The following is a 25,898-nucleotide window of genomic DNA, read 5'->3' as shown; positions in this document are numbered from 1 at the left end:
TCAGAGTACACCCCCTAGGGTCACAACACATAGCACCTGCCTCCTGGCTTTTTAGCTGGCAGGTGCCCTTATACCACTAGGTAGAGGTTTTGAATTTGCTCAGTGTATGTATCTATAATTGAATCCTTGGAAATTTACATTTCCAATGGGACATTAATAGACTGAGACGTCTCACGTCTCTTAGCTCTGCGTGTCACATGCTATCCAGAGACTTACCAAGACTGGAAGCAAGGGGCTCCAAGTTTGTGCCAACAGTTGCCCCTACTGCATTTAAGGGCAGGTATATCAGAGCTGCCTTGGGGAGAGTTGAGGTAGGGTTTGCATGTAGTCTTCCCTGATGCTCACTTGGCCCCACTTGGTTAAAGTTCTTTCAGGGAATCCACAGGGTCTCAGTTGATGGTCTTGCAAAACTGTCCAGGAGCTAGTGTACAGAAAAGGCGAGTCTTTAAGGTGGTCACTACTGCTGTTCTTCTTGTGTGTGGCTAAGCCTCACTTCCTAGAGTTTGGCCATGCCTGCCTTAGTCTGTGGCTTCCTATTTTTCTGGTCTTTCGGTGTCATTGAGCTTGGTGAGGAACTTGCCATCTGGGACTCATCTTGACAAATACTTCTTTTAAAGTCATGCCTATCTTCCACATGCTTCTTGAGAGATGCGTTAGAAGATAAAGAAGCAGGGCAGACACACTTGTGAGAGGCAGGCGTGTGTTCTGAGCTGTAGATGTGCAGTAGCAGAGGATAGCTTTGATCCTGGAGAAGGCTGGCCTCTGCCTCAGCCCATACCATCAACTGTCTGCCTGTCTGTCCTGTGGGGACTGGTGTCTGTGGAGACCTTTTCACTGCAAGAGAAGAGGGTATCCACATCTAAGCCTGTTGCTTCAGAGGCTCTGGCTTCGCCAAGGATGAAGCCTTGTCTCAGGAGCTGGGCTAAGCCTCCAGTGTAAATAGCAGTTGAGTGATAAACCTGTGACCACGTAGCACATTCAGGATTGTATGATCGCCATGTTTATTGTTGGTTTTTTTTTTTTTTTTTGAGGCATTTACTTACTCAAAAGATTTGTTTCCTCATCTTTCATTATTTTAGCTCTTTCTGTATTTATAAGGAAGAGGTTAAAGACATTTTTATTTATTGAAGACTTTTAAAATTTGAGACAAGGTCTTGCAGTGTAGGTGAGGCTACCCCCAGTGCTCTATCTTCTTGCCTGGCCTCAGAGAAGTCAGTGTTTTGGTAACAGTTGACTGTGGCACGAATCATGTAGCTATGAACATGATGCCGAGCTTGATGGATTACCACTTTATTAATCAGGGAATAACAATCCCTCCTTGAGTTTAACTGGGGCTCCTTTAGCCATTCTCAAGTAAACTATCTGTGAGGACTAGAGGCAGTGAGTGATGCCTGTGTCTGTAGTAAGGAAATGGAGCCCTGCACCTGCTGTAGTAGCCTTTTGCAAAGCCAAGCATCGTGTTCTGCAACTTTTCATTTGTTCTGGGGAGTCCCCAAATGGTTTTTCCCTTGGGCTACTAATTTATTTTACTTCCTAATTAGTTCTTTAACAAAGCACTTCTTAAATCGGCAATCTGCTGTTGTTAGGTGGCTCCATGCTATGGGGGTTGAAAGTCATTCTTCTGCTGTCTTGTTAGGTGTCACTGTTAGGTCTTCTCATTGCCAAAAGGCAGGTAGTTTTAAAAGCTCCCTTTTGGGGAACAGAGACATAGAGCAGTGGTTCAGAGCTTACTGTGTTTGCAGAGGACCTGAGTCTATGTCGAGTGGATCATGATCATTTGTAACTCCAGGTCTAGGGGATCCGCCCAAACACATAAATAATATATTTTTTATATAGTTATCTCTATTTTAGGTTTTCATATTGGTCATTGTTTAAGGTCTGATACTCCTGTGTTTTGCTAGTTGTCACGGTGCCCAGGGTTCATTTCAGGGATCCTTCTGGTGTCTAACCTTCCTCACTGCTGCACAGAAGCATGGGAGTAGGTGTGGGTGCGTGCTCTGGTCAGCAGTCTTTAGAGTGCCCATGGCGCCCATTTTGGCTGTGTCCCAAGGGGCGCCAGGCCTCAGCAGGAGTGTTCTCAGCCTCATGCTACTGCTCCCTGGGCCCTTGGCTAGCTCTGCAGAGCCACTGTACTGTGGCATTTGATGAGGACTATCACAAGTAGATGCACAAAAAACTGCAGCCACTCATGGCTGCCCCTTGTTTTTCTCATGTAAAAGCTGTTGTCTGTTTTCTCAAGTGAAGTTCTGTGGGCTGCTCAGATACTGAGCTCCCCCTTGAGGGAAGCCTGGATCTCATGTTGGAACTGTAGAGCCTGGAACCACCCAAGTCTCATTTCCATCCTGGCTAGTTGGAAGTATTTTTAAGCTGTAACTTCCTATTGCAAGGGTTGGCAGTTAGCCCTGCTATGTCTTCTCAGTTGGGGACTATAGGAGAGAAGGCTGTGATAAATATGGGCCTCTTGATGGGGCATGCCAGTGTCCTCAGTTAAGCTGGCAGGCAGTCCTAAATCGGCAGGATCACACATAATCTTTTTAATTTTCTTGTGTCCGTCCGTCTTTAATCTCTCCAGATACTGCAGGCAAACAGCTGGCCGAGGTGTCCCCTGGGGGTTTAAAAGCCGCATCGAATGCAGTTGACTTAGCGCCCGTGGCGCAGCCCCAAGGCCTGAAATGAACCCTGCGAGGCTGTGTATCAGAGGGTATGTTGTTGACTATTGGCCTATTTTTCTACTGGGCAAATTACTCAGGTTTAGTGGATATGGGGGCAGAGCAAGCAAGCAAAGACTAGGCAGGAAGACTAGTTTTTCTAGAAAGTGTCTTTGGGGCAGACATCAGCATTCAGCTAAACACTTCCCTTGGCCCGAAGGGGTAATCTGTAATCTGTCTTCTGATCCTGGTGGCTAGGCCCACTCTGAATTGTTCTTCCCTGAGATTTGCTTCTGTTGCGCCAGGACTTCATGTAGAACTCTATCTTTGCTCTGCAGCATTTCATCCGATTATTTTAATTTGTAGTTACAGTACATGTGGGAGCGCTCCCTTCATTTGGTTGTCTAGGGCAACTGAGCAGTTTGTGTGCTCAGGAAACTTGGTTCTTGACGGCTTCCTCAGAGTCCATTACGACATTCCTGCTGGTGTCTCTTGTTTGGTGTCTTCTGTCCTGAAAAGCGCATCACCTTGTGTCTGGTTATGGAACTCAGAGAGAACCAACCAAGGAGCGGTCTTTCTGAAGAAGAGTGCTTTCAGTTTGGGTGGGGTATGACTGTGCGAGTATGGCATCTTCAGAATCTTTGAATGTAGCACAGTTTGTCTTAGATGCAGAGTTAATGGTGTGAGATTCCTTTTGGAATGACATTTGCCAAAGTCTTGGCTCATGTGATAGATTCTCTAGGTCTAATTGTCATGAAAGACATGACTGCTAACAGGGCTGGAGTTGGCAGCAGCTGCCTCAGAGCTAGCTGTGTTGGTGTAGTAAAGGAGACATTGACTGCAGGGGGAAAGAAAAGGAATGTTCTCCATGGCTGGGACCGTGCTGTGTGGACCAGACCTTCAGAGACTAGGCCAGCCTTGCTTCTAGTTTTAATGTTTAGTTCGTTGGCAAGTGTTGCTTACATTGCCTGACCCAGGAAGTATTTATACCAAGGTGATGTCTTTTCTTCTCAGACCTCAGAATACATTATTCAAGCTTACAAATATGGTGCATTTGAGAAGATCCCAGAGTTTATCGCTTTTAGGAACAGGCTGAATAATTCTCTCCACTTTGCACAAGTACGCACTGAACGAATGCTGTTAGACCTTCTACTTGAAGCAAACATGTGAGTACCTGATGAGAGACCAAGAGGGACTGAGGGGCCAGACTAAATGTTCATGGCTGTCAGTAGCAGACTTAAGGGAAAGTAGAGGACAGGAAGATAAGGGAGATACAGAACCTTGACCGTGTCATAGAGAATGTTGGAGGGCTGTGGCTGTGCTCTCCCCTGGATGAGCACTAGCCCACTCTATTCTGCTGGCATTTGCTTGCTATGTAGTGAGATGCCATAACTTGTCTTGCTTCCATTTGCACTCAGATGAGACCATATTTTCTAAAGTAGATCCTTTTTCTCTTTTCAGGAAAAGAAAGTCCTGGCTAATGTCTTTATGACTATATTGTTATAAAAATAAAGTTTTAGGGCTGGGGAGACAGCTCAATATGTGAAACACTTGTTTGTAGATCTGAGTTCTGGTTCCCAACATCCATGTTAAAAAAAAAAAAAAATTCATGCATATTCCTGTGCTAGGAGGCCAAGTGCTGACAGGAGGTTTCTTGGGGCTCACTGGCCAGCAGCCTAGCCACATGGTGAGGTTCAGTGAGGTATCTCAAAACAAGGCAGATAGAGACAGAGAAAGCCTGATGTAGACCTCTGGCCTCTCTAAGTAAGTCTTTTACACAGTCTTTCACATCTGTCTGTCTGTCTATAAAATCTAAGCAAACCTTCTGTATTACAGATCAACTAGCTTGGCAGAAAGTATCAAATCAATGAATCTGAGGCCAGAGGAAGATGACGTTCCATGGGAAGATTTGCGAGACAACAGAGACTTGGATGTTTTTTTTAGCTGGGATCCAAAAGACAGGTAAGAGGAACTCAGTGGTGAGCAGACAGGGTGAATCCAAGCGTTTAGAGAACAATTCCTTTTTACACAGATACAGGTGCTCATCATTGGAATCAGAACAGGTACACAGTGCATCCCAGTCTGTGCTGGGACTGCTGAGGTTGGGTCTTTCTATAGGGTGCATGAGCTCCAAGTGGATACAAGGCTACTTGATGCAGTTGCTACCGCAGAGGTAGGCAAACACATTTTAAGTCATGTTGGCTTTTCCTAACATTATCTCAAGCTGGCAGATATAATCTGGTTCTTAATCTCTGTTTTGTTCTAAAGGGTTATGGCAAATTGACAAATTGTGTGTGTGTGTGTGTGTGTGTAAGAGAGAGAGAGAGAGAATATGTCTGTATACACAAATACAATTTTATTATTATTTTTCCGAGCAATACAAAAGATAAGTGTTTATTGGGTAGGGGTGGTTGTTGATTCCTGCAGGCAGAGGCAGGCCAAGCTCTGAGGCAAGGGCGGTCCACATATCAGAGTCAGCACAGCCAGGGCTACATAGCATGGCCTTGAGTCAGGAAAAAAGAAATTCTTACTAACTGATGTCTTATTCTGAGCCACAGAGAGACATGACAGAAACTGAGAGGCATTCCATGTGCTGCCCTCTGCCCACTTTGCCCATGTCGTTGAGCCAGACCTCTGCTTGGCCTATTTCTTACATGCTTTAGTGCTCACTGCTACCTCTGGTCCTGGGCACTGAGGTGAGGATGAGGTTGTGAACTTCGGCAGCACATTTCTCCCTGGTGGGAGTGAGTGGGCATGGGAGGACCCAAGAGAAGGGTCATGAGTGTACCTTAGTGTCTGTTCACTGCTGCCTTCCCTGTCCCTATTCCTAACTCTAACTCTGCCTCCCTCTCATGGCCTCTGAGAATCTTTCTGCAGTGTACCTGTGGAGGGGTCAAACTACCTGTGCTTTTGAGTATTGAGAAAATTGTTGGCAATTCCCAAGCAGTTGGCTAAGAACTGAGCTCACTTTGTGACACTAATCTAGAGACTTCAGGTCTCTTGCTCCAGTTTGTATATATGCTGGGAAACAACAGTTTTTTTTTTTTGTCAGAGCCTGGCATACTGATGCCCTCCAGTGACCCCAGCACTGGCAGAGCAGAGGAAGGTGGATCAGGAGTTTCAAGGACACTCAGGCTGCACAGCAAGTTCAGGGCCTGTGCTACAAGAGGCCCTGTGTTAGTGAGAGAAAAACCAAACTTCCTGTGAGTCTTTAAGAAACAATTCATCAGCCACTGGAAGAGCTGCCTCCACTCTTTATCCCACCCACCTGAGCATACTCCTTCAGGTTGCTGTCCTATAGAGTGGCCTCTGATTACACAGATTAGAAGCACAGTCTTCAAAGGGGTCACAAGAGCCCAACAGTTCAGTGGGTAAGGGGTTTGCCATTAACCTGAGTTCAGTTCTTGGGACCTTCCATGTGTGTACCCCATACACCTACAGACACAGAGTAAAAGGGTACACACTGCCAGGCAGTGGTGGTGCATGCCTTTAATTCCAGCATTCAGGAGGCAGAGGCCGGTCAAGCTTTGAGAGTGAGTTCCAGGACAGCCAGGGCTACACAGAAACCCTGTCTCAGAAAACCATACAAGCCCTAGGCGGTGCTTTTAGTTCCATAAACACTGATGCAGGGAGACCCTGCTTCACTGGGGCCTGAAAATGAGCAGGGCAGCTCAGAGAGACAGGGAAGCTCTGCTTTCCAGTACAAAAGTGAAAATTAAAAGGACTCATGCCCACAGGCATTCTGAACAGGCTGAGATGATGTCACTCTACTAGAACCCAGTACTTGGGGGGCAGAGTTGTGGATGGATCAGGAGTTCAAGGTCACCTTTTATATAGCAAGTATGGGCCAGCTTGGGCTACATAAGACCCTGTCTCAAAAGGAAAAGACTGCATTTGTATTGACATTGTCAGTGTAAGTAGGAACTGCTTAGGCGAGGCTCTTAACTACAGCATGACTTCTTGCAGAGATGAATGAGTGGCTGTGGTCAGCAAGGCTGTGGGATATGGTTATTGCCTTTATAGCCTTTCAGTAGGGAGTTTAAAATGCAACATATAATTTACTTTAGCATGTCTTCACTAGGAAGCTAAGGCACAAACATGTGAGACCTGAGTGTGAAAGTTTCCAACACACTGATTTGTAGGGTTGCCAAAACTACACTGAGTAAGCTGGCAGAAAGACCTGCTAGCCAGTGGGTAATTGCTATACGCACCACAACGGTTCATCCCAGTGAAGAGTATGGAGGGACAGGGAAAGTCTGTGGCACTGATTTCTCCTCCCACCATCCAGGAGGAAAGGTTATTGTGCAGTTGGTGCTGTTTCTGCTTAGGGCACCTGGATGATTAGTGTACAAGTTTAGCAGCCAGCTTCGTTGTCATACTCTGTTCAGCTTACAGCAAGGTTCCAGGCTCCCCAGGAAAAGATAGTCACCATACACTAATGCCACAGGAGCTGCTCTTGTTTAAGTGATGATTGGAGTCCAATCTCCCAGGCATCAGCTGGAGGCTAACCTTGCAAATAGGTCCTCCTGCAGCATGCTACAGCATCACCATGTCTCTATCACTGAATAAATGTGGCTCAAAGTTAGTACAGGTCAGCTGGATGCCATCTATTCCTTTAATCTCAGCACTCGGGAAGAGAGAAGCAGCAGGATCCAAAGAGAGACTGTGTCTCAAAAAGAGATGGTGCTGCAAGTGTCACTACCAGTTTAGGATTTGGGGTATGTTTATATATTTGTAGTAACTGGTGGAAGTGTCCTGTGCCATCGAGTTGAGCCCCAGTGTACTCATGCATTTGTGTACTTGTGTATGGAGAAATCTGAGGGGCTCTATGTGAGCCTGTGGAGTTTTTGAGTATTTGAGTAACTTGGCACTTTTACTACCTACCCTGTTTGTCTAGCATTTGAACCTTTTTGTATCATTCGTGTTTTAATTCTCAGAGCAGATACTTGTGGGGAAATGACCTGTAGGTCAGGTTGCCATGCACAGCCTACTGTTGTGTGTGAGGTGCCTGGTAATCAGATGCTTGGACTGAGCCACAGGTGAAGGCAGGAACTGTACTGAGGTATCCTGACAAGTGAAACCAAATGCTCGAAGCTTTGGAGGCAGCAGGTTGAGTAAAATGGATGGTCTGGGGATGTTTCTGTTTAAGGAATGTTTCTGAAGAACATAAGAAGCTCTCCTTGGAGGAGGAGACCATGTGGTTAAGAATTCGCTCCTTAACGTTGAGGCTGATCAGTGGACTTCCAAGTCTTACCCATCCTGTGGAGCCAAAGAACTCAGAGAAGACATCAGAGAATGGTGTGTCCTCCCGTATCGACATCCTTCGTTTGCTCCTCCAACAGCTAGAAGTGGCCGTGGAGACGGGGAAACGGTTTATTGAGAAGGAAATTCAGGTATCAATAAGTATTTGCTGTTGGAGGCTCAATAATTATCCACCAACTGATTTGATTGCTTAACAGAGAAAGAGGGATGGAAAGTCTTGGGCCATTTCAGGGTATTGCTTTGTCTAGACCCATTAGTCAGGAAAAACAGCAAAATAGCTTTTTTTCCCTTTGAGATGTGGGACTTGGTATATAGTTCTGGATGACCTTGAATTTGAAGTCTCCTGCCTCAGTGTTGGGACCACAGGCACACAGGCCATGCTCCACTAATACATATGGCCTTTTCCTTTTACTGTGGGAGTCAGTTACTGGGTGTCTAATGGATGGATTCCTATTACATCTTATCTAGTAGTTACAAGTCCTGTTTTCATACTTTGTGAATTAAAGATGTGGTTTTCTCTTTTTCCAGTACCCCTTCCTTGGGCCTGTCCCCACCAGGATGGGCAGGTTCTTCAGTTCTGGCTGCTGTCAGTGCCAAGTCCACGCCTTTCATCTTGTCAGCGATGTGTATGAACTTGACACCAGTGGCTTAGGTACGTATGCATAGCTCGTACTTACTGCACCTTTGTCACTAAAGTGTTAGTAACTACTATAAATACTAAAACTCTAGACATGGGGAACCAGACATACACACATGCTGAGCCGCACCCCCATCCCTGCAATGTTGATGGATCTGCAGTAAATGCAGAATAACTGGCAAGTCCTGCTAGAGAGCCTGGGACAGTCCTTGTCCAGAGCAGGAGCTCTGTCCCTCCTGTTTGCAGTTCTGTCTTTCTGCCTCTGTCTTGCAACAGTGTTTAAATATGTCTGTGTCTTAGTGAAAAGGCCTTTGCCATCTTAGTGTTAAGTTTACTGTTGCTTCTCTGTTTTATTTTATTTCGTGTATGGGTATTTTGCCTGTGTGTTTTCCTATGCGTAATGTGCATGCCTGGGCCAGAAAGGGGGCGGGGGTGGTCATATCCTTTAGAAATTAAGTTACAGCTATGAGCCACCATGGGAGTACTAGAAATTGAGCTTGGTTCTTCTACCAGAGCAGTCAGTACTCACTCGTAATTGCTGAGCCATCTCTCTAGCACCAACTAACTGTTTAGGGTGTGTGTGTGTGTGTCTGTCTGTCTGTCTGTCTGTTTGTCTCGGAGTGTGCAGGAGAGGGCAGGTGCCTATGGAGACCAGATACGGGCCATTGTGAGCATCCTGAAATGTGTGCTGGGAATTGACCTCAGGTTCTCCAAGAGCTGTAAATACGCCTCACTGCTGAGCCATCTCTCCAGCCTGCTACTGTGGACTTTTCTGTACCACAACACTCATGGAGAGGGCTCAGGACAACTGAGGAGTCAGCTTTCTCCTTTCAACAACTGGCTCTCAGCTCAAACTCAACTTTGATGACAAGTGGCTTTCCCAGCCCACTGGTTTTTTTTAGCATAGCATGTGGGCTGGGCTTGAACTCAGTCTGGTTGCCTCAGTGTCCTGGGTTCTGGGATCACAGCTGTATGTAACCAGGCCCAGTTTGCTGCTTTTTCTTTAAACAAAAAAAAAAAACAAGACCAATGTTGATTGCTTGTTTTTCGATTTTAGAGGGTACCATGGATATACAGGAACGGATAGAAAATAGTCTTACATCTTTACTAGAACTATTGAAAGGTAAGTTTTTATTGTAGAGTCCTAAATTGCGCTTGTGTGTCTGGCAGTAAGTAGCGCAGTGTGTGAAAATATATAAACCTATGGAAGAAATTGAAAATAATAAGCTTTTTTATTTTTAAAGATTAATTTTTACTGTTTAAAGTTAATGGTGGTTAATTTTTGCGTTTGAGATGGTTTTGGTATATATTCCAAACTTAGCTCAAACTTACTGTGTAGCCCAGGATGGTTGTGGCTTGATGATCTTCTTTCTTTATCGTGGGATTACAGCGTTATGCCTGAAAGTTAAGCTTATCCAGAAGTACCTGAAAACTAGTATAAACAGGGATGTCAGTGGGTATAGGCTTACATAGACTCAGTTGGTCAGTCTCTTTACAGTATGAAGTTAATAGTCTCAGCTGGCATGGGGGTATGTGGGTGGGGGCTGAGGGAGATGTGGGGTTTGAAAGTGTGTATGGGAGGGTATCATCAGTGTGCAGAGGCTGGAGATTGAGTCTCTTACCTCACTCCATCTTAGTCACTGAGGCAAGGCCGCTCAAGGAGCCCACATCTCGTTGATCTGACTAGTCCACTGTTGCCCTAGGGACTCTGCTGTGCCTTACTTGGCCGTGGCTGCTGGTGATGGCACTACTTTATTAACCAGGCCATTTCTCCAGCCCCATGCACATGCTGTCCTCCAGTGACCTTCCGAGCCTTTCAGGTCACAATGACACAAGTCTTCTAAACCACCCAGCCAGTAGTTTATAATAATTAACTGTATTTCAGATCTCTTAGCTGATGTCCAGATCCTAGCAGTTTTAATTTTTAAGACTACTTTTCATATTTTGAAGACTATAGCATGTTAATTGTTAAGACTTTTAACTTTATATGCCTATACTCTTTGTTTGTGAGGGGGTGCTTGAGACGGGGTCTCATTTTGTAGCTCTAGGCAGCTTGGAACTTAGTATGTAGTCCAAGCTAGACTCAGACTTAGAGAACCCATGCTTATTTCCCGATTCTACCTTGTAAAAGCATCTAAACTTACAGAGAATAATAGCATAAAACCTTTCCCCCCTCAGGTGTCTTCAGCACATGTAAAGGTGACCTCTTAGAAGTTAAAGATGGTAGTGTGAAGACCCAGCCTGCAGTCCTGGAGAATCTGGCCTTCTTCGTTGAGGTGTGTCCTCGTTTTCCTAAGGGCTTGGCTTTTTTGTTAACTCTTGTCAGCATCGGAGCATGGGCTTTACTTCTGAAGCCTATCCCTTGTCACTGATTGTTTAGGACACTAGAAGTCATTTTTGTCATTTTCTAAATTGGTTTCCTCTGCTGTGCTTAGGGACAGCTTCTGAGCTCCATTCTTCCTCTGAGGTTTGCTGGGTCACCGCTTTGTCCTCTGTGGGCTTTGCTTGGGTTCACACCATCATTTGTCCAGGCGTCTGGGGGATGATAAAATACAATGCAATTTCTTCCCATTTTGCTTTTTTGAAAGTGTTCCTGTGTTGAGATTGGCCTTGAACTCTGAACTCTGCCTCAGCCTCCTTTGAGTCATGGGCATATGCCAGCAAACCTGGCAGCAAAACTTTGGTTTTTAACCAGATTTTTGTTGTTGGTTTTTTTTTTTTTTTTTTTAAGATTTATTTATTTATTTATTTTATGTAAGTACACTGTAGCTGTCTTCAGGCACACCAGAAGAGGGCATCGGATCTCATTACAGATGGTTGTGAGCCACTATGTGGTTGCTGGGAATTGAACTCAGGACCTCTGAAAGAGCAGTCAGTGCTCTTAACCACTGAGCCATCTTGCCAGCCCTGATTTTTGTTACTGTTTTAGATTTATGTGTATATTGTGTATCTGTGTTAGTTCATGTGTGCCTTGCATATAAGTACTTGCAGAAGACCAGAGCTGCCATGTGGGTGCCGGGCACCGAACTCAGGTCTATAAGAGCAGCCGGCTCTCTTAACTGCAGAGCGTTCCTCCAGGCAGTGGTGTTTATACACATACTCCCATGGTGTGGAACAGGAGTCAGCTGGATGCTCAAGGGTACGTGTCCCACTAATTGCCATGTGCAGAGTAAACACTGTAAGGAACCCTTGGGTCCCACATGGTGGGATGTGCACTTTGCACTTAGCAAAGGAACACGCAGATCTCTCCTTTCCTTAAGGAAGGGAAGCAAAATGGAGTCTAGCAGAGTGAGAGCCAGAAAGAAGGATAAAAAGCCACACTGTTGGAACAACAAACTGCTGTGACAGATGCATAAGGGATCGTCAAAGGGAGAAGGTTTATTCTGGCCCATAGCCACAGCTGTCAGTCCTGGTTGGCTTGTCCCTTTCCATGGTCACTGGTTGGCTTCTGCTGTGTTTAAACCTTTGTCTCTGGCTCCTTAATGTAATTTATATTTGCAAATTTCCTCTTTCAGACTATTTCTATCGTCCTTTGGGTGTCCAGTTACTGTGAGAGTGTCTTGCGACCATACAAAATAAGTATTCAGAAAAAGAAAAAGAAGAAAAAAGAAACAAGCATCATCATGGTAATGACAGAATAGGAACTGGACTGCCTCTCCCTCTGCTGTTTTCCTGCATGTTAGAGCCTCCAGCTCTCTGTAGGCTCCTTTCCTGCATCCCTTTAAGAAAGGGCCGTTCTGTGCTGCCTGGACTTGTCCTGACTCTTGATCCTCGGCCTCCCCAGTCACTGGGACACCAGTCTTGCTATGTAAGCCAGCTGTCTCTGAACTTACATTGTCCCTGCCACCGATTCCCAGGACCATCCTCAAAGGAGTCGGGAGCAACTAACACACTTTCTCTTCCAGCTCATATTTGGAGTAAGAAATAGAAATTCATTTAAAAAAGGAGAAAAACCCAAACTCTGGATCTATACTCAGAGGTAGAGTGCTTGTGGAGCACACACGCTGCCTGGGTTAGTCCCAGGATCCCATCAAAGAGTGTCTAAACCATCACTGTTGAGATAGCAGCTAACAGGTTACTCCAGATAGTCTGTTTATGCCAAACTGTGTCCATCCCTGTGTTCACAGCATCAGACACTGTGTGTTGAGACATGCTAGAACAATAGGAGAGGTTTGGGAAGCTCCTAAAAGCTTTTTTCTTTTTCCCCTCAGCCTCCAGTTTTCACCAGTTTCCAAGACTACGTTACTGGACTTCAGACAGTAATTTCCAATGCTGTGGATCATATTAAAGGACTTGAAGCACATCTAATTGCACTTAAACTTGAGGAGCTCACGTTAGAAGACACTTGTATCTCTCTGGTAAGAGATGATGAACAAGCAAGCATGCTTTGTGCACAAGTTGAAATTTCCTCCTGAAGATCAGCTTAACTTATCAGAGATTTTATACCTTGCCTAGCTTGTCATAAAATAGAGCTCTGTGTCCAAGCTACTCAGGAAGACTCACATTTTTCTTGGTCTGGGGTCCACACCTGTTGATCCCAGTCTGTGCCACATTTGCATTATCTGAGTCACCTGACGCCAGAAATGGCTTTCCTCTTCCATATTCTTTGGGTTTTTTTTTTTTTTTTTTTTTTTTTTTTAAGATTTAAGTACACTGTAACTGTCAGACACACCAGAAAAGGGCATCAGATCCCATTACAGATGGTTGTGAGCCACCATGTGGTTGCTGGGATTTGAACTCAGGACCTCTGGAAGACCAGTCCTGGGTGTTCGTGTGAGGTCACCATAAACTGCATGACTACTTTTTGTTGTTTCTTTTGTAGGAGGAAAGAAAGTTTTCAAGGACTGTGCAGGGCAAAGTGCAGAGCAGTTACCTGCACTCGCTTCTGGAGACAGGGGAGCTGCTGAGGAAAAGACTTGAAACTACAAAGAAACTAAAAATTTAAGGAAGTATGAACCACAGGCACCGAAGACTCCACAGCAGAAGACGACACACCACCTTCCCCAGCAAAAACAGCATCTGGCTGGCATCGTTCTAATCCAGAACTTCCTCACAAATGCATGAAGGACTTTGATTGTGAATTAATTTTTGAGGTATTAAATATATACAACAAATTAAATTATTGTATATAAACCAGAAGCAGGACCCTCATCTGGGTTTACCACTCTTTATACCTGTTCATACATACAGGATAGCAACAAGAGCACCCCACTTCACTCCCATCACCAGAAATGTCTGGGGTGGGCATCTCTAGACAAGCAGTAATAGGGAATAAGTATAACGTCAGCCTCAGAGCAGGCGGGTTGAGTTTCCATCATGCAGTGGATTTTGGTTTAGTACTTGAGCCATATGAGGCAAAGAGTAGATGTAGGAGCACACTCAGGAGCAGGGACCTTCCCTTAGTGGAAGCTTCTTTGTGAGGTTCCCACAGAACCAGGATGGGTCCACAAAGGCTCAGGTGAGATGTGGCTGAGTACACCACTCTGCAGGGCACCACACATGACTGCAGGTGCTCAGTTTTGGCTTCATAGCCCCAACAGCCAAGACATCCCCAGCCCCATTCCTGGGAGAGCTCAGCCTCAGGGAAGCGACAAAGTCCGAGTTCAGCCCAGTTTGAAGAGGAAGTCCGAGCACAGCCGACCGTGAGCTTCATAAGCTGCTGAGACTGCACCACTGGTCCTCTAGGAAAGGTGAAAAAGCTGTTGGACAGGGTTGTACATGATTTGTGCAAGCGAGTCTGATACTTGTGCTGTTGTTTTTGAGTCATTCTGCAGCTGATTCACGAGTCACACACATATGCGTAAATATGCTTGGAAACAGATTTACTACTTTAGTGCTTTCAATAGGGAGGTTTGGGGCAGAAGGAATTGTATGTTATGGATTTAACCTGGGTTTTAGGTTGACAAAGATATGTTACACAACAGGCCTGATGCCAGTGTGCTTGATTGACACTTGAGAACTGACTGCATCAGGATGTATTTATGTTGTTCACCTGAGGTCAAGAGGCTGGTCTGAGAGAAGATGAAAACAGCTCTTGATTATGTCGTGCCGAGCTCTGACAGCTCCTTCCATGTCTGTTTGTCTGAATCTCCTCTCCAGCTTCTGGTCTTGTTCCCTGTCACCTGACTTGTGAGAGTAACTATAAGGTGAAAAAATGAATTTGGTGAGGATTGGTATTTCCCATGTACTGCTCCAGCAAAGAGGTGACAGACAACAGCTAAAGGACAGCTGACAGAATCTCATTGGCTATGTTGCATTTTACCCTTTATCTTGACAGTCTTAGTTCACAAATCGGCATAGTGGTCAATAATAATTGAAACGTGTAAGGAAATCTGTACAAGCTACTTCCTTACTTGTAAGATGTGCTGGAGCTTAAACCACAGAATTGCATCAGAGTATCACATGCTCCATCCCAAAAGAAAGGGCCTTTTTGGATAAGATGGATTGAAGACCCTGATTTTGACTTGCCTCCAATGTCAACTTGTGGTCCTTTTCTGTAGTTGTGGCCTGTTTCCCATGGGACTGGGTGGGCTTTTGCCTGCACTGCCTTGGCTCCTGAAATAATGTTTTTTTGGGATATTCAAATTGTACTGTATATTTATGGCCATAGATGCTCTAAAATAGCTATCAGCTGACCATCGTCAGTCAGCATGGACTCTGGGTTGTCTCTGACCTCAGGCAGAGCTCCATTCTCTCTAATGGTCTGTCCAGTCAGTCCCCTGCCCTAACATGTAGGACTTCCTGTCTTACTGACATGTCAGGTTGGGTTTACACTTCCTCTGTTACTTGCTGATTTTCTTACTAAATGTAGCATTTCAATCAGATCTAATTCTTACATTTTGAGATAACTGTAAAAAGAATGAAATTATGAAATGGCCAATATCTTTTATCAGTTTATTCTTTTGGAAGCTGTCATGCACTATACATTGTGTACAGTTAATATATATATATATATTCATTCTTACTGAGTGAACGCTCCCCCCCCCCCCCCCCCCCCCGTGCTTGTATGTCATTAGTATCTAAGAATGCTCAGAGGCCACTGCTGCTGCTGTTCTGGTTTATATGGGTTTTGCTCTGTTTTGTTTTTGTGTGATAAATTGATACTTAAAAAACAAACAAACAAAAAAACCAACAAAAACCACGACTACTGTTTACAGACTGAAAAAAAAGAAATCACTGCTTTTTATACTACTGAGACCCTAAGTCAAGACTTTGCAAAGCAGGAATTGGGTTGCCGTGGACAGAGTCCTCTGTAGTGTCTCCACATAATGGAGAGTGCACAAACCGAGCTGTGCTGCCATCAATTTTGTATATTTTCATAATTTTAATTGTTCAAAATTGCATTATATTTTGCAGTCACCACGTTTAATCTGTATATGTCTTTCATTTCAACTTTTTCAATACAAAAAGGGGTTCAATTTATCTGCAGGTTTGTTGAAACTCTTCCTACTTTTTTATGTGATTTATTGGTACGGAAAATCTGCTCTTGAGAACTAAGTGCAGGCAGCAAATCAGCTTTAACTGGACAGGCTAATTTACATAAATGTTTTATTTTAAGTCGACACTTTTCCTGGTCCATTTTTGTTCAGTCTTAAAGTCAGAGCTTCCAGAACAGTGCCTCATCTCAACTCTGTACTGTTGTCCCAATCTGGGCCAGCATGGGCCACTCCTGTAGATCCCGCTTTGAAGAGGTGGAGGCAGGAGGATCAGGTCAAAACCATACTCAGCTACTAGATACTGTCTTTAAAACAAATAAATGAAAATAAACAAAACCCAAAGAGTAAAGGTCAAAACTAATCTTTTTGGCATAACAGCTGTGCCTTGCACACTCCCCTCCCACTTATTACTAATGGGTGAATGTGAGCAGCCCTTATGTACCATCTGTTAGCTGCCGAGACCCCGGGTCCTACTGGAAGCTGTGTGCTGACGTATGTCAGAGTGTGCAGGTCTGAATGAGTCAAGGGCAGAGCTCCTCCTAGCAAAGCACCCCAAGCTTTTATTCAGGCAGTCTGCTGACACAGTGGAAGTAGGAACTGTTTTCCTCTTTGTCCTGATAGTGCATGCCCGTAGCAGGATTTGCCTGCTTCTTCAGGGAGGAATGAACTTCATTTGGATGTTTTTTCCTTCAGCAAAATGATGAGTGCCTGCCTGTTCTTAACCTTCCTGACATGGTGCAAACCTGCAGGCGTTATTTCCTGGTTGCCAAACTTAAAGGATGGGTCACATGGTCATGGTATTTGGGGTTACCCACTGGGGGCGTGGAGGACGGCACAGCTTTATTCAACTCTAGCTTCTCTCTATCCCACAAACATTGCACAGGACCCACAAAAGAGTTAAAATTGGGATCTCTTTTTGCAAAACAGGGCTTCCCTGTACAACCCAAGCTGGCCTTGGACTTTTGTCCTGCCCCTCTGCCCTTTAATAGCACTTGTGCTCCTGAATTTAAAAGTACCTCTTGGCACTATTTGAGAAAATGTGCAGGTTCATTAAAATAATTTTTTTTTAATGTTAGAGCCAATGCTTGCTGCTTCAGTTTACTGAATTCCATTAAACCGTATGTGCCTGTGTACCCCTAAGAAGGGTGTAGGTAGCCAGCATTAGAGCAGATAACTCCTGTGCCAGTGTTGGACGTGATCATCTGCCTGCAAAATGAGGAGACTGCTCTTCCGTGACATATGCAAATCTCTTAAGCACATTCAGACTGAAACAGAAGACATGGTATTGTAGACTTTCTGCTCCTGAGCTTCTGAAGCTAGAAATGGCTGCAGCTAGCCTGAAGTCCATCCTGTAAGGGCTCAGGGGTAGGTAGACTGCTATCGCAAAAGATGAAGAGACAGCTTTGTTCTTTAGATTTAGCCTGGCCTAGATAGGTATATAAACCAGAACAGCTAAGGCAAGTCTGTGTTTCTAAAGCACCCAGAGAAATTCTAAAGTAGATTACAACTAAAATTAGAACTAAAAACTAAAGTATTAGCATCTGGAGAGATGGCTCAGCAGTTAGCTCTAGAGCTCTTCCCAGAACCTACAAGCGGCTCACAACCATTTACTACTTTAGTTCCAGAGAGTCCAGCGCCCTCTTCTGGCAAGCAGCACTCAAGACATACAAATTTTTTAAAATTGAAGATCAAAATATTAGCTTCTCTAGATCTTACATTCCTGAGATGTAGATTCTATGCACTGTGAGCGCAATCCACCCTTAAGGATGGGTCACATCGACAGCCTTAGCTAATGTGTGTTTTTGCTTCAGCTGAACACGGGTTTTTATCTGCTGTTTCTGGATCAGGACAGCAGCCTGGCGGAAGTGGAGGAGCATGAGCGACTCACACTTCTGCCAACTGTGTTGAGCAGGCTCCTCATTGAGGAGCTGCAGCTCCAGGGCATTTTGTAACTAGTGGGCAGGCTTCGGGTTCAATGCTGAGGAGTTCCAGTCTCCTAAATCTGAGTCAGTTGTTGCTAGTCAGCTTATCAAAAGTTAGTGATTACAACAAGTGATTTTGTTGGAAAGTAGTTTATATTTTAATGTTGAAACTGGAATGAATGTTCATGTGGCTTTGTTTTTGACAGTCTTATTTAGCACAGGCTGGTCCTCAAATCACTATGTAGCTGAAGCTGGCCTTGAATTCCTGATCCTTGTGCCTCCACCTCCCTAGTGCTCAGCTTAGTGTGAGCATATCTGGCTTTGGTTGTATAAATTCTAAGATTCTTACTTACATCTGTAAGATTTTGCTTGCTCTACAGAGAGAAATGAAACTTGTTTCTTTTACTTGTTATTTGTCCATATGAGGTCAGAGTATATAGACTGCACCTCACGACACATGGATGGCCATGGAAACAAAGGAAGAGCCTTGGCAGAATAGAATACACAACAGCTTAGACTAAAGGCTGAACTCTTGATAGTGGGTCAAAAGTACTATTGAAAAGAAAGCCATCTAACCAAAACAGACTTTTATTTCATCAGAATTACACCTGTCAAGGACCTGGGCAATACCTCCCTCTATAGCACCATCTACTGACTCGGCTCTCCAGACTGGCACTAGGGATGTCCTAAGTATGGTCTCAGCAGCATGAATGTCCAGGCACACTCAGGGCACAGGTTTCTGACTCAGGACTGCTTTGCTCCATTGCCCCTACGGGCCCCCACAGTCAGCACATAGCTCTCCCTTCCCGCCCCCAGCAAACCCTTGTGCCCTATCACAGCTCCTCCTTCTCAGCCCCTTTCTTCCGGAAGGCAGTCAGGATGTTCAAGCTCTTCTGCAGCTCTTCTTTCTTGCCGTCACTCATCTTGTTCTCGATCAGCTTACTGATCCGGGACATCTCTGAGGCTGGAAAGTTTTCACCTTGGTCCAAGATCTTCCCCATGATCTTCAGGTACTGGCTGGCCCACTTCTTGTCTGTCTCCTTCACCCCCGAGAGGCCATCCTGCCCCTGTTTCAAGATGGCCTGGCGGGCCTCTGTGCTGGAGGCCTTGATGAATTCGCCTGCCAGAGCATCATATGCAGGCAGGCATCCAGGCATGCCCAGGTAGACTCCCTGCCCCTTTAGCCAGCGCTGGATGGCTCCAACTTTAACTGCCCCACTGTACAGGACAGGATTCTCAAAGTCCCCATCCCGGAAGAGGTAGAAGATGGGGTAGTTCTCTTTGTCCAGCTTGTACTTCTCACTCAGCTCCATGTTCAGCTTGTCACCGTAGTCTGCGAACAGTAACCAGACATGAGAACTAGCACGACTGCTACAGGGCCTGCTGAGAGGGGAACCTCCAGGCTGGGGCATAGTTTAGTGTCAAGCTCTGCCACAGACCGGGGTCTGAGTGCTTTTCCTTAGCTGCGTGGCTTTACTCTCTGCCGTTCAGTGATGCTTAACTTTTGAATATTGTGTTCACTACTTGCCAGAACCTGTGTGTGTGAGCCCAGTCGAGCTGTGAGACTGCAAGGGAGACCACTGAGGGAGCATCATGTGGAAGAATGAAGTGTTAAAAGTATGTGGTGGTAGCTCACACCCATCTCTGAGCTCCAGTACAGCCTGGTCTACAAAGAGAAACAAGACAAGACAGAGAAGTAGTCTCCAGGCAAGGTTCAAGTCCTAAATCTGCCATTCTTTTTTCTTTTAAAGATTTTTCTGTGCATCAATGTTTTGCCTGCATGTATGTCTGTGAGGGTAGATCAGAGACAGTTGTGAGCCACCATTTGGGTGTTGGAAACTGAACCCGGGTTCTCTAAAAAAGCAGTCAGTGCTCTTAACTGCCAAACTATCTCTCCAAGCCCCTAAGTCTGGCATTTAACTGCCCCATCAAGTCTTAAGCATTAGGCCACAGGTCTGTGAAGCAGGTGACAGTCCCATAGCATTTCCTTCAGAGGTACCAACAGAACTCATGGAAAGCAGCCCAGTGGTCTGGCACATAGTAGACACAGGCTCAGTGTGGGCCCTGCCACAGTAAACTGTTCAGCAAGCTCTGAGGGAACTGTCTAGCTACCCTGGAGCTGCAGGCCTTGTGGCTAAGGTACATCTTAGTCCCTGTGTAACAGCCAAGTCAGGACTGAAACTTGGTGTCTTTGGATCTCTGAACTGTCACTCACTAGATGCTGGTGACCACAATTGTACAAACCACCTTTCAATTACTGGTGGCTTGGGCTCATGCCAGCTACATTCAACAATCCAACACTGGCACCGAAACTGAGAGGAAGACAAGAGGATGGTGCTCCTCCTGCCCTGCCTTACAAGGAGGGATTTGGTTCTGAGAGAAGCTTTACTGGGGCAGATGAGGCTTTGGAAGAGGGACATCATCTGTAGGCTGCTCTGGGGCATCATGTGCTTGCTGCAGGCACAGACCACACAACCAGTTTCCTCCGGGGAATGGTTCAGAGGGTTATTTAGTCCCCCTCCCCAGTCATCCTGACTTGTCCATACCTGAGATCCCCACCTCTGCTACCAAGAGATCATCGCTGGAGGCTGAGTTCTCAGCCAGACGCTTGAACTCATCTTGCTTCTCTCCATAGGGGTACTGGGTGTCGAACTTCACCAAGACGAACTTGCTTTTGGGAATGACCTGAGGGTGCACAGAGCTGAGCAAGTTGGGTGTTTAGGGACTTTGAGGGCTAACCCCCTTTCCCAAGGGCACCCTGTTAAGCAAGTCTACACAGGAGACAAGCTATCCCGAGCCACCAATTACTAATTCCCTTAAAGCTTAGGACATACTTTCTTTACTGTGTCACACTCGGCACAAGTTCCCACTAGCAAAAGACAGTTGCAGAGCCCAGAAATGGTGGTGACATGCCTTGAATTCAACACCCAGGAGGCAGAGGTAGGTAGATCTCTGAGTTCCAGGACAGCCTGGTCTACACAGAAAAACAAGAAAAGACAGAGTTGTGCATAAACAGAGCTAGGGATACCTATGCAGTCTGTTGTGCCCTGGCATCTCTGCCAACTCAGGAGATCCTTTTCAGTAAACACCAAACTACAAATCTGCTAAAAGCAAATAGCCACATTAAGGTACCCAAACCATTCAGGCTGCTATGGCTGCAGAGGTCAGACTTGGGTCAATGTTTTCTCCTGAGACCAGAGTACCTTTTATCTACTTCTCTGTCTTAAACTGTCAATGCCAGAATTTTTTTTTAGTGTGTGTGTGTGCAGGTGTGTGTGTATGTACATGTATGTATGAGTGTTCTATCTGCATGCAAACCTGCATGCCAGAAGAGGGCATCTAAAGATGGCTGGGACTGGAACTTAAGATCTCTGGAAGAGTAGCCGGTGCTTTTAACCACTGAACAATCTCTCTAGCCCTGAGGCCAGAATTTTAATTGTGGTAAAGTTAATGAAACATTTCACATCTGATGAGTGCAAGTTCAGCCAAATAAAATGGTGCTTGTCTATAATCCTTGCACTCAGGAAGCAGAGGCAGGACAAGATGTAGGTCAGCTGTTGTACATGGGGAGGACCTTGTCAGCTCACAGGAATTAACAATGCTACTTATCCACCATTTACTATCTAGTTGCCCAGAAGGAATGAATCATTGAACAGTTCCTCCCCTATCCTCCTTGTACCCATCTCTGGTTTGTCTACTCATAATCACAGCCCTCTGTGTCTCATTTCTTTGCTACCATGGTTTTAAAACTTGTCATATTATAACACGTGATAGTACTTCAAGCCTTTTATCTTCTTTTGGAGTCAGGATCTATGTAGTTCAGGCTGGCTTACACTGGTCCTTCTGTCTCAGCTTCCCAAGTGCTCCAGCATGTGCCAGCATACCTTGCTTAGCACACTGGATATTTTTCCCTCCAAGTAAACCATACAATCAAGTAATAGACTCTTGAATTGTTTCTTACTCTTACTTACTATTGTAGATAGCACTGCCCTAAATGTTCACACATGTGTTTTGTATGAGCACAGATTCAATTCCAACTGGCTTTCGTGTACAGTTTTGCCTTCTTTAAAGTCTGACTTTAAAACAATTACTTTTAATAATATGTGCATGTGTGGCTATGTGCATCTGAGGAGGTCAAAAGGGGACACCTGACCCCCTGGAACTAGAGTTACAGGCAGCTATGAGCCATCTGACATGGTGCCAGGAACTCAACTCACAGCCTCTGTAGGAACAGTGTTTCCTGTTAACCACCGAGCCATCTCTCTCCAGTCACCTCCTCCAACCTTCCATGCTTGTAATGCTGTGGTCCCAAACTGTCATTTTTGTCACAAGCAAACACTGAAGATAAAAAGATCTTTTTATTTTTGACATTCACTTGGTTTTACATTATTAAGGGACATGAAAGACAGAAGCCATGGGAACGGGTCACTGACACCAAAAAGTCCAGAGCTCTAAGGGCCCAGCAGCAGGAGAGACTGAAAATATCAATCAGAACATATCCCTGTAGCCCAGCTGGCCTTGTTTCTGCTCAACACTAGCTCCAGCTGTTGCTGCATGGAAGCTTCTTCCTGAGTTCTCCTGCCTTCCTCCATCATTCAAAGCTCAGTTTAACTTTCCCTTCTAGGGGAGAGGACCACGCCAATCACCTGTTGCTTTATTCCCCCCTAAGGCTCTCTCCACTTTGTTCGCAAACCATATCTGCCTGTGTTCTAGCGCATTTCTCAAGTCCCAGTACCTGGCACATGGCAGACACTCTGAGGAATGAACAGAATTCTAGGCGTCTTATTAGAGAGCTGACACCACATGGGTGTGAGTCAGGGTGGTCAAAGCAGGGTGGTGTAGCAAAAGCCTAGCACAGAATCCCAGCCAAGGGGTATACATTTGTAATACAGGATACCAGTTACCACAGGATGGCTGGACACTGACGTGGAAAGGAGAGTTTAGCTAACAGGAGGTAGTAGTGGCAGTCTGTATGGCATGCCGTGGTGTGAATTGAGGTCAGAGGACAATTTGTGGGAGTCAGTTCTCTCCCTTCACCATGTGGATCCAGAGTATTGAACTCAGGTCATCAGGCTTGGTGGAAGCTTCCTAAACCATCTCATGGGTTTAAGCCATGCTCATTAAGTTTCCTACACTGACCTTGAACTTTTGACCTTTCTGCCTCTCTCTCCTCAGTGTTAACACCATGCCTGGCTAAAATTTTTTATTCACTGAAAAAGAATCTGCTAAGAGCCCATCACATCCCAGATGATTCTAAAGGAACACAGCAGTGAACATCACTGAGCCTCTCTGAAGCCTTCTAGTGATGGTTGAAAAGAACTACAAGAAAACGGTTTTTAAAGTTGGAGCTCACTGGAAGGCAAGGCATGTAACAAGATTCCTGGAGAAAACACCAGGAGGCGCCCTTTGTCTTTTAAGAGAGAATAGTTTGAAAAAGACTGAAGGAGACACCTGTTCACTCTCCTGAACACGGCTCACCCAGTATTCTGCGGTGGCACACACCTTAAACCCCAGCACTGGGGAGAGTAGCAGAGGCAGGCAGATCTCTTGAGTTCAAGGCCAGTCCACTCTACAGAGCTAGTTCCAGGACAGCCAAAGTTACACAGAAAAACCCTGTCTCAAAATAAATAAATAAATAAAAATAAACCTACCCCTCTCTCAAATCAGATCAGATACTTCATAAACATAATATTCTATGAAATATGAATAACAAGCTGAAAAAAAATATGACTGCCCTAAGGGAGCCAAACAGAGCAACAGGACGGCTTTCTCAGTCCAGGCAACTTAGAAAGCAAGAAAGAGACAGGAGAAGTTAACATTTAACCTAAGACAGAGCAATGAGAAATAACCTATTTCAAAGACGGCAAAGAATGTTCCAGTCACAAGGAACGACCCCTGCAGATGGACCAACAACTGTGAGCTTGGGACAGTCAGAGAGAAGGCTTGTGTTGCCTGAAGCAGACTGGAAAAGGGGGCAACTCGCTAGGAAATGAGATGCAATAAGGTTTATTCCCTATAGGGCTTGCTACTGTATTAATAAGTAGGATCTCAAGGTACTGCCAGGTGGCCTGTGAAGTTGAGGGGGCAGGGGGATGACACCCTCAGGGCAGGGAGGTAGTCCTTACTCCTTAAAGGAGCATTGGACGATAAAACTTTTGGTGCAAAATGTCCTTTTTATTCACACTTGGACTGTGGTATTACTAGATTGCTATATAGAGTTAAATGGATGATTGATAAGAAGTTTAATAGCCCATCAGGCAGGCTTCGTTTTTTTTTTTTTAGAAAGAAAAAACAAAACAGAACTTGAGCAGGTTATACATGTAGGGTTCTTTTTTTTTTTTTTTTTTGTAACATATATCTTTAATTAAATTTATACTTGTAAATTATAAAAACATTCAGTGAGAAGAAGACAGTTAAGAAGTTAAGGTATCCTGTGGCTATTTTAATAAAATGTTAAAATATAAAGGTTTTAAAAGTCCACTGAGTTTTTCTAATTGAAGGGAGAAGACTAAGGAAACATTGTTGTGTACAGATGAGCCCACTGGAGAATGACTGTTACACAGGAAGCACCAGGATAATAAGAATTGTTCATTAATTCGGTATTTTTTCCTCAAAACTGTCAGGAATATGCAAAAACAAGATATAAAACAAAAGATTGCTCCACTGGATATGATAATTTGGTATGTTGTACATGAACCACTGAAATTACGATCAACATGTAGGGTTCTAACAGCAACCTTATCCAAAATAGCCCTGTCCAACCACTTGACACAGGCGCCTTTAGAGTCCCCTTCTGCGTTTCAGTTCCTCATTCTAACAAAATAAGAAAATGACCACTTCTCTCCATACTGAGCTAGCCCAATAGAGGAAGTGAGAAGCTTCTAGTAACTAGAGACATGCACGAAGAGTGGCCCATAAAGGCCACTGCATTGAGCCCACAACATTTTCACTATTCACTTACACAGCCTTATAAGCCAAATTTTGTTTAAAAAAAAAAAAGAAAAATTGCTAAGGGTAGTGTCTTTTCTTTCATGCCTCGACCAGGTTTTGTTCATTTCGTTCTCCGTCCACGAGATGTTCTTCTTTACAGGTGGGAGACCTGCACCTATTTTAACCCTTGCACTTTGTAGGCGTGCTGTCTGAACCTGGTTTGCACATTGCCAAACATGCTACAATCCATCCTCAGAGGAGCAGACTTGCAGGCTAACGTACGGAGTTCTCTCGGCCACCCCCACCCCATCAGTGAGCTGAGGAGTGTCGACCTCGCCCCGCCCTCCGGTCTTCCACTTGTGACTCGTGGATTGGATCTTTCCCGGCATTGTCTTTTTCCCTATCAATAAAGGGAAGGGACATTTAGTTCTCTTGACTGCGTCTTGGTAGCATTTTTGTTTAAAAAAAAAAAGAGAGAGAGAGAGAGATGTAGCGAGGACCCGGGCAGCAAGAATGCCGGGTGGTCAGGGTGCGCCCCTGCTCTGTCAACACCGGGCCTATAGGATGATGGGATGTCTAGGGATGGTCCCTAAGGACCGCCTGCTGCCACCCCTCGGGGCCCTGCGCGCTCCCACGGGCGTCAATCTCCAATTGCGCACGACCCCCTTGCCCTCATTACCTTGTAGAAAGTGACTGTGTCCAAGGGAAGGGCGCCCTTCGTGTGCAGGCCGCTGCCGCCATGCGGAGCAGAGAGGAGCAGTAGGCCCAGGAGAACGGACAGCAGTGGGGAGAGCGAAACGGCGCCAGGCACCGCGGCAGCCATCACGCCGGATTGTAGGAGCGGGAGACGGGCAAGCTAGAGCCGGAGCGCTCCGAGTGGGCGGTCACGTCACTGGGAGGGCCGTCCCGCCGGCGCGCATGAGCGCACGTGGCCACTCGGAGCGGCTCAGGCCGCCTCTAGGGTGGAAGGGATGGGCCGCAGAGGGGCGTGGCAGAGAGGCGGCTGCGCATGCGTGATGGGAGAAGCCGCGAACGGGCGGGGCCGCGTGACGGGCGAGCCGGC

The 25,898-nt window shown here is 45.4% G+C and overlaps 2 protein-coding genes across 2 annotated transcripts in view; one reads left to right on the top strand and one right to left on the bottom strand.

Annotated features, from left to right (window-relative positions):
• NAA25 (N-alpha-acetyltransferase 25, NatB auxiliary subunit) overlaps positions 1-15,505 on the top strand; it is a 45,967-nt gene extending 30,462 nt beyond the window's left edge. The window contains exons 16-24 of the mRNA XM_080940483.1: positions 3,663-3,814; positions 4,485-4,610; positions 7,798-8,041; positions 8,439-8,562; positions 9,605-9,670; positions 10,726-10,823; positions 12,063-12,173; positions 12,759-12,905; positions 13,370-15,505. Coding sequence (XP_080796609.1) covers positions 3,663-3,814; positions 4,485-4,610; positions 7,798-8,041; positions 8,439-8,562; positions 9,605-9,670; positions 10,726-10,823; positions 12,063-12,173; positions 12,759-12,905; positions 13,370-13,492 — 1,191 coding nt within the window. The 3' untranslated portion in view covers positions 13,493-15,505. The remainder of the gene's footprint in view (positions 1-3,662; positions 3,815-4,484; positions 4,611-7,797; positions 8,042-8,438; positions 8,563-9,604; positions 9,671-10,725; positions 10,824-12,062; positions 12,174-12,758; positions 12,906-13,369) is intronic.
• Positions 15,506-15,604: 99 nt separating this feature from the next.
• ERP29 (endoplasmic reticulum protein 29) lies at positions 15,605-25,702 on the bottom strand. The gene is made up of 3 exons (XM_080940484.1): positions 25,515-25,702; positions 20,452-20,590; positions 15,605-19,238 (listed from the first exon to the last, which is right to left on the bottom strand). Exons 1-3 carry the CDS (start codon positions 25,656-25,658, stop codon positions 18,739-18,741), a joined length of 783 nt encoding a protein of 260 aa, XP_080796610.1. The 5' UTR covers positions 25,659-25,702; the 3' UTR covers positions 15,605-18,738.
• Between the last annotated feature and the right edge of the window lie 196 nt (positions 25,703-25,898).

Source organism: Micromys minutus, assembly GCF_963924665.1.
Source record: "Micromys minutus genome assembly, chromosome: 29".
NCBI lineage: Eukaryota > Metazoa > Chordata > Mammalia > Rodentia > Muridae > Micromys > Micromys minutus.
Note: the sequence above shows the minus strand (reverse complement) of the source record. Positions and strands in the feature narration are given on the sequence as shown.

Bases quoted from the DNA above. Each gene is read 5' to 3' on its own strand.
- ERP29 (XM_080940484.1), bottom strand. From the start codon at position 25,658: ATGGCTGCCGCGGTGCCTGGCGCCGTTTCGCTCTCCCCACTGCTGTCC. The intron at 20,591-25,514 runs GTAATGAGGGCA...GTGCACCCTCAG, and splicing joins ACACAGTCACTTTCTACAAG to GTCATTCCCAAAAGCAAGTT. The intron at 19,239-20,451 runs GTATGGACAAGT...TACTGTTCGCAG, and splicing joins AGCAGAGGTGGGGATCTCAG to ACTACGGTGACAAGCTGAAC.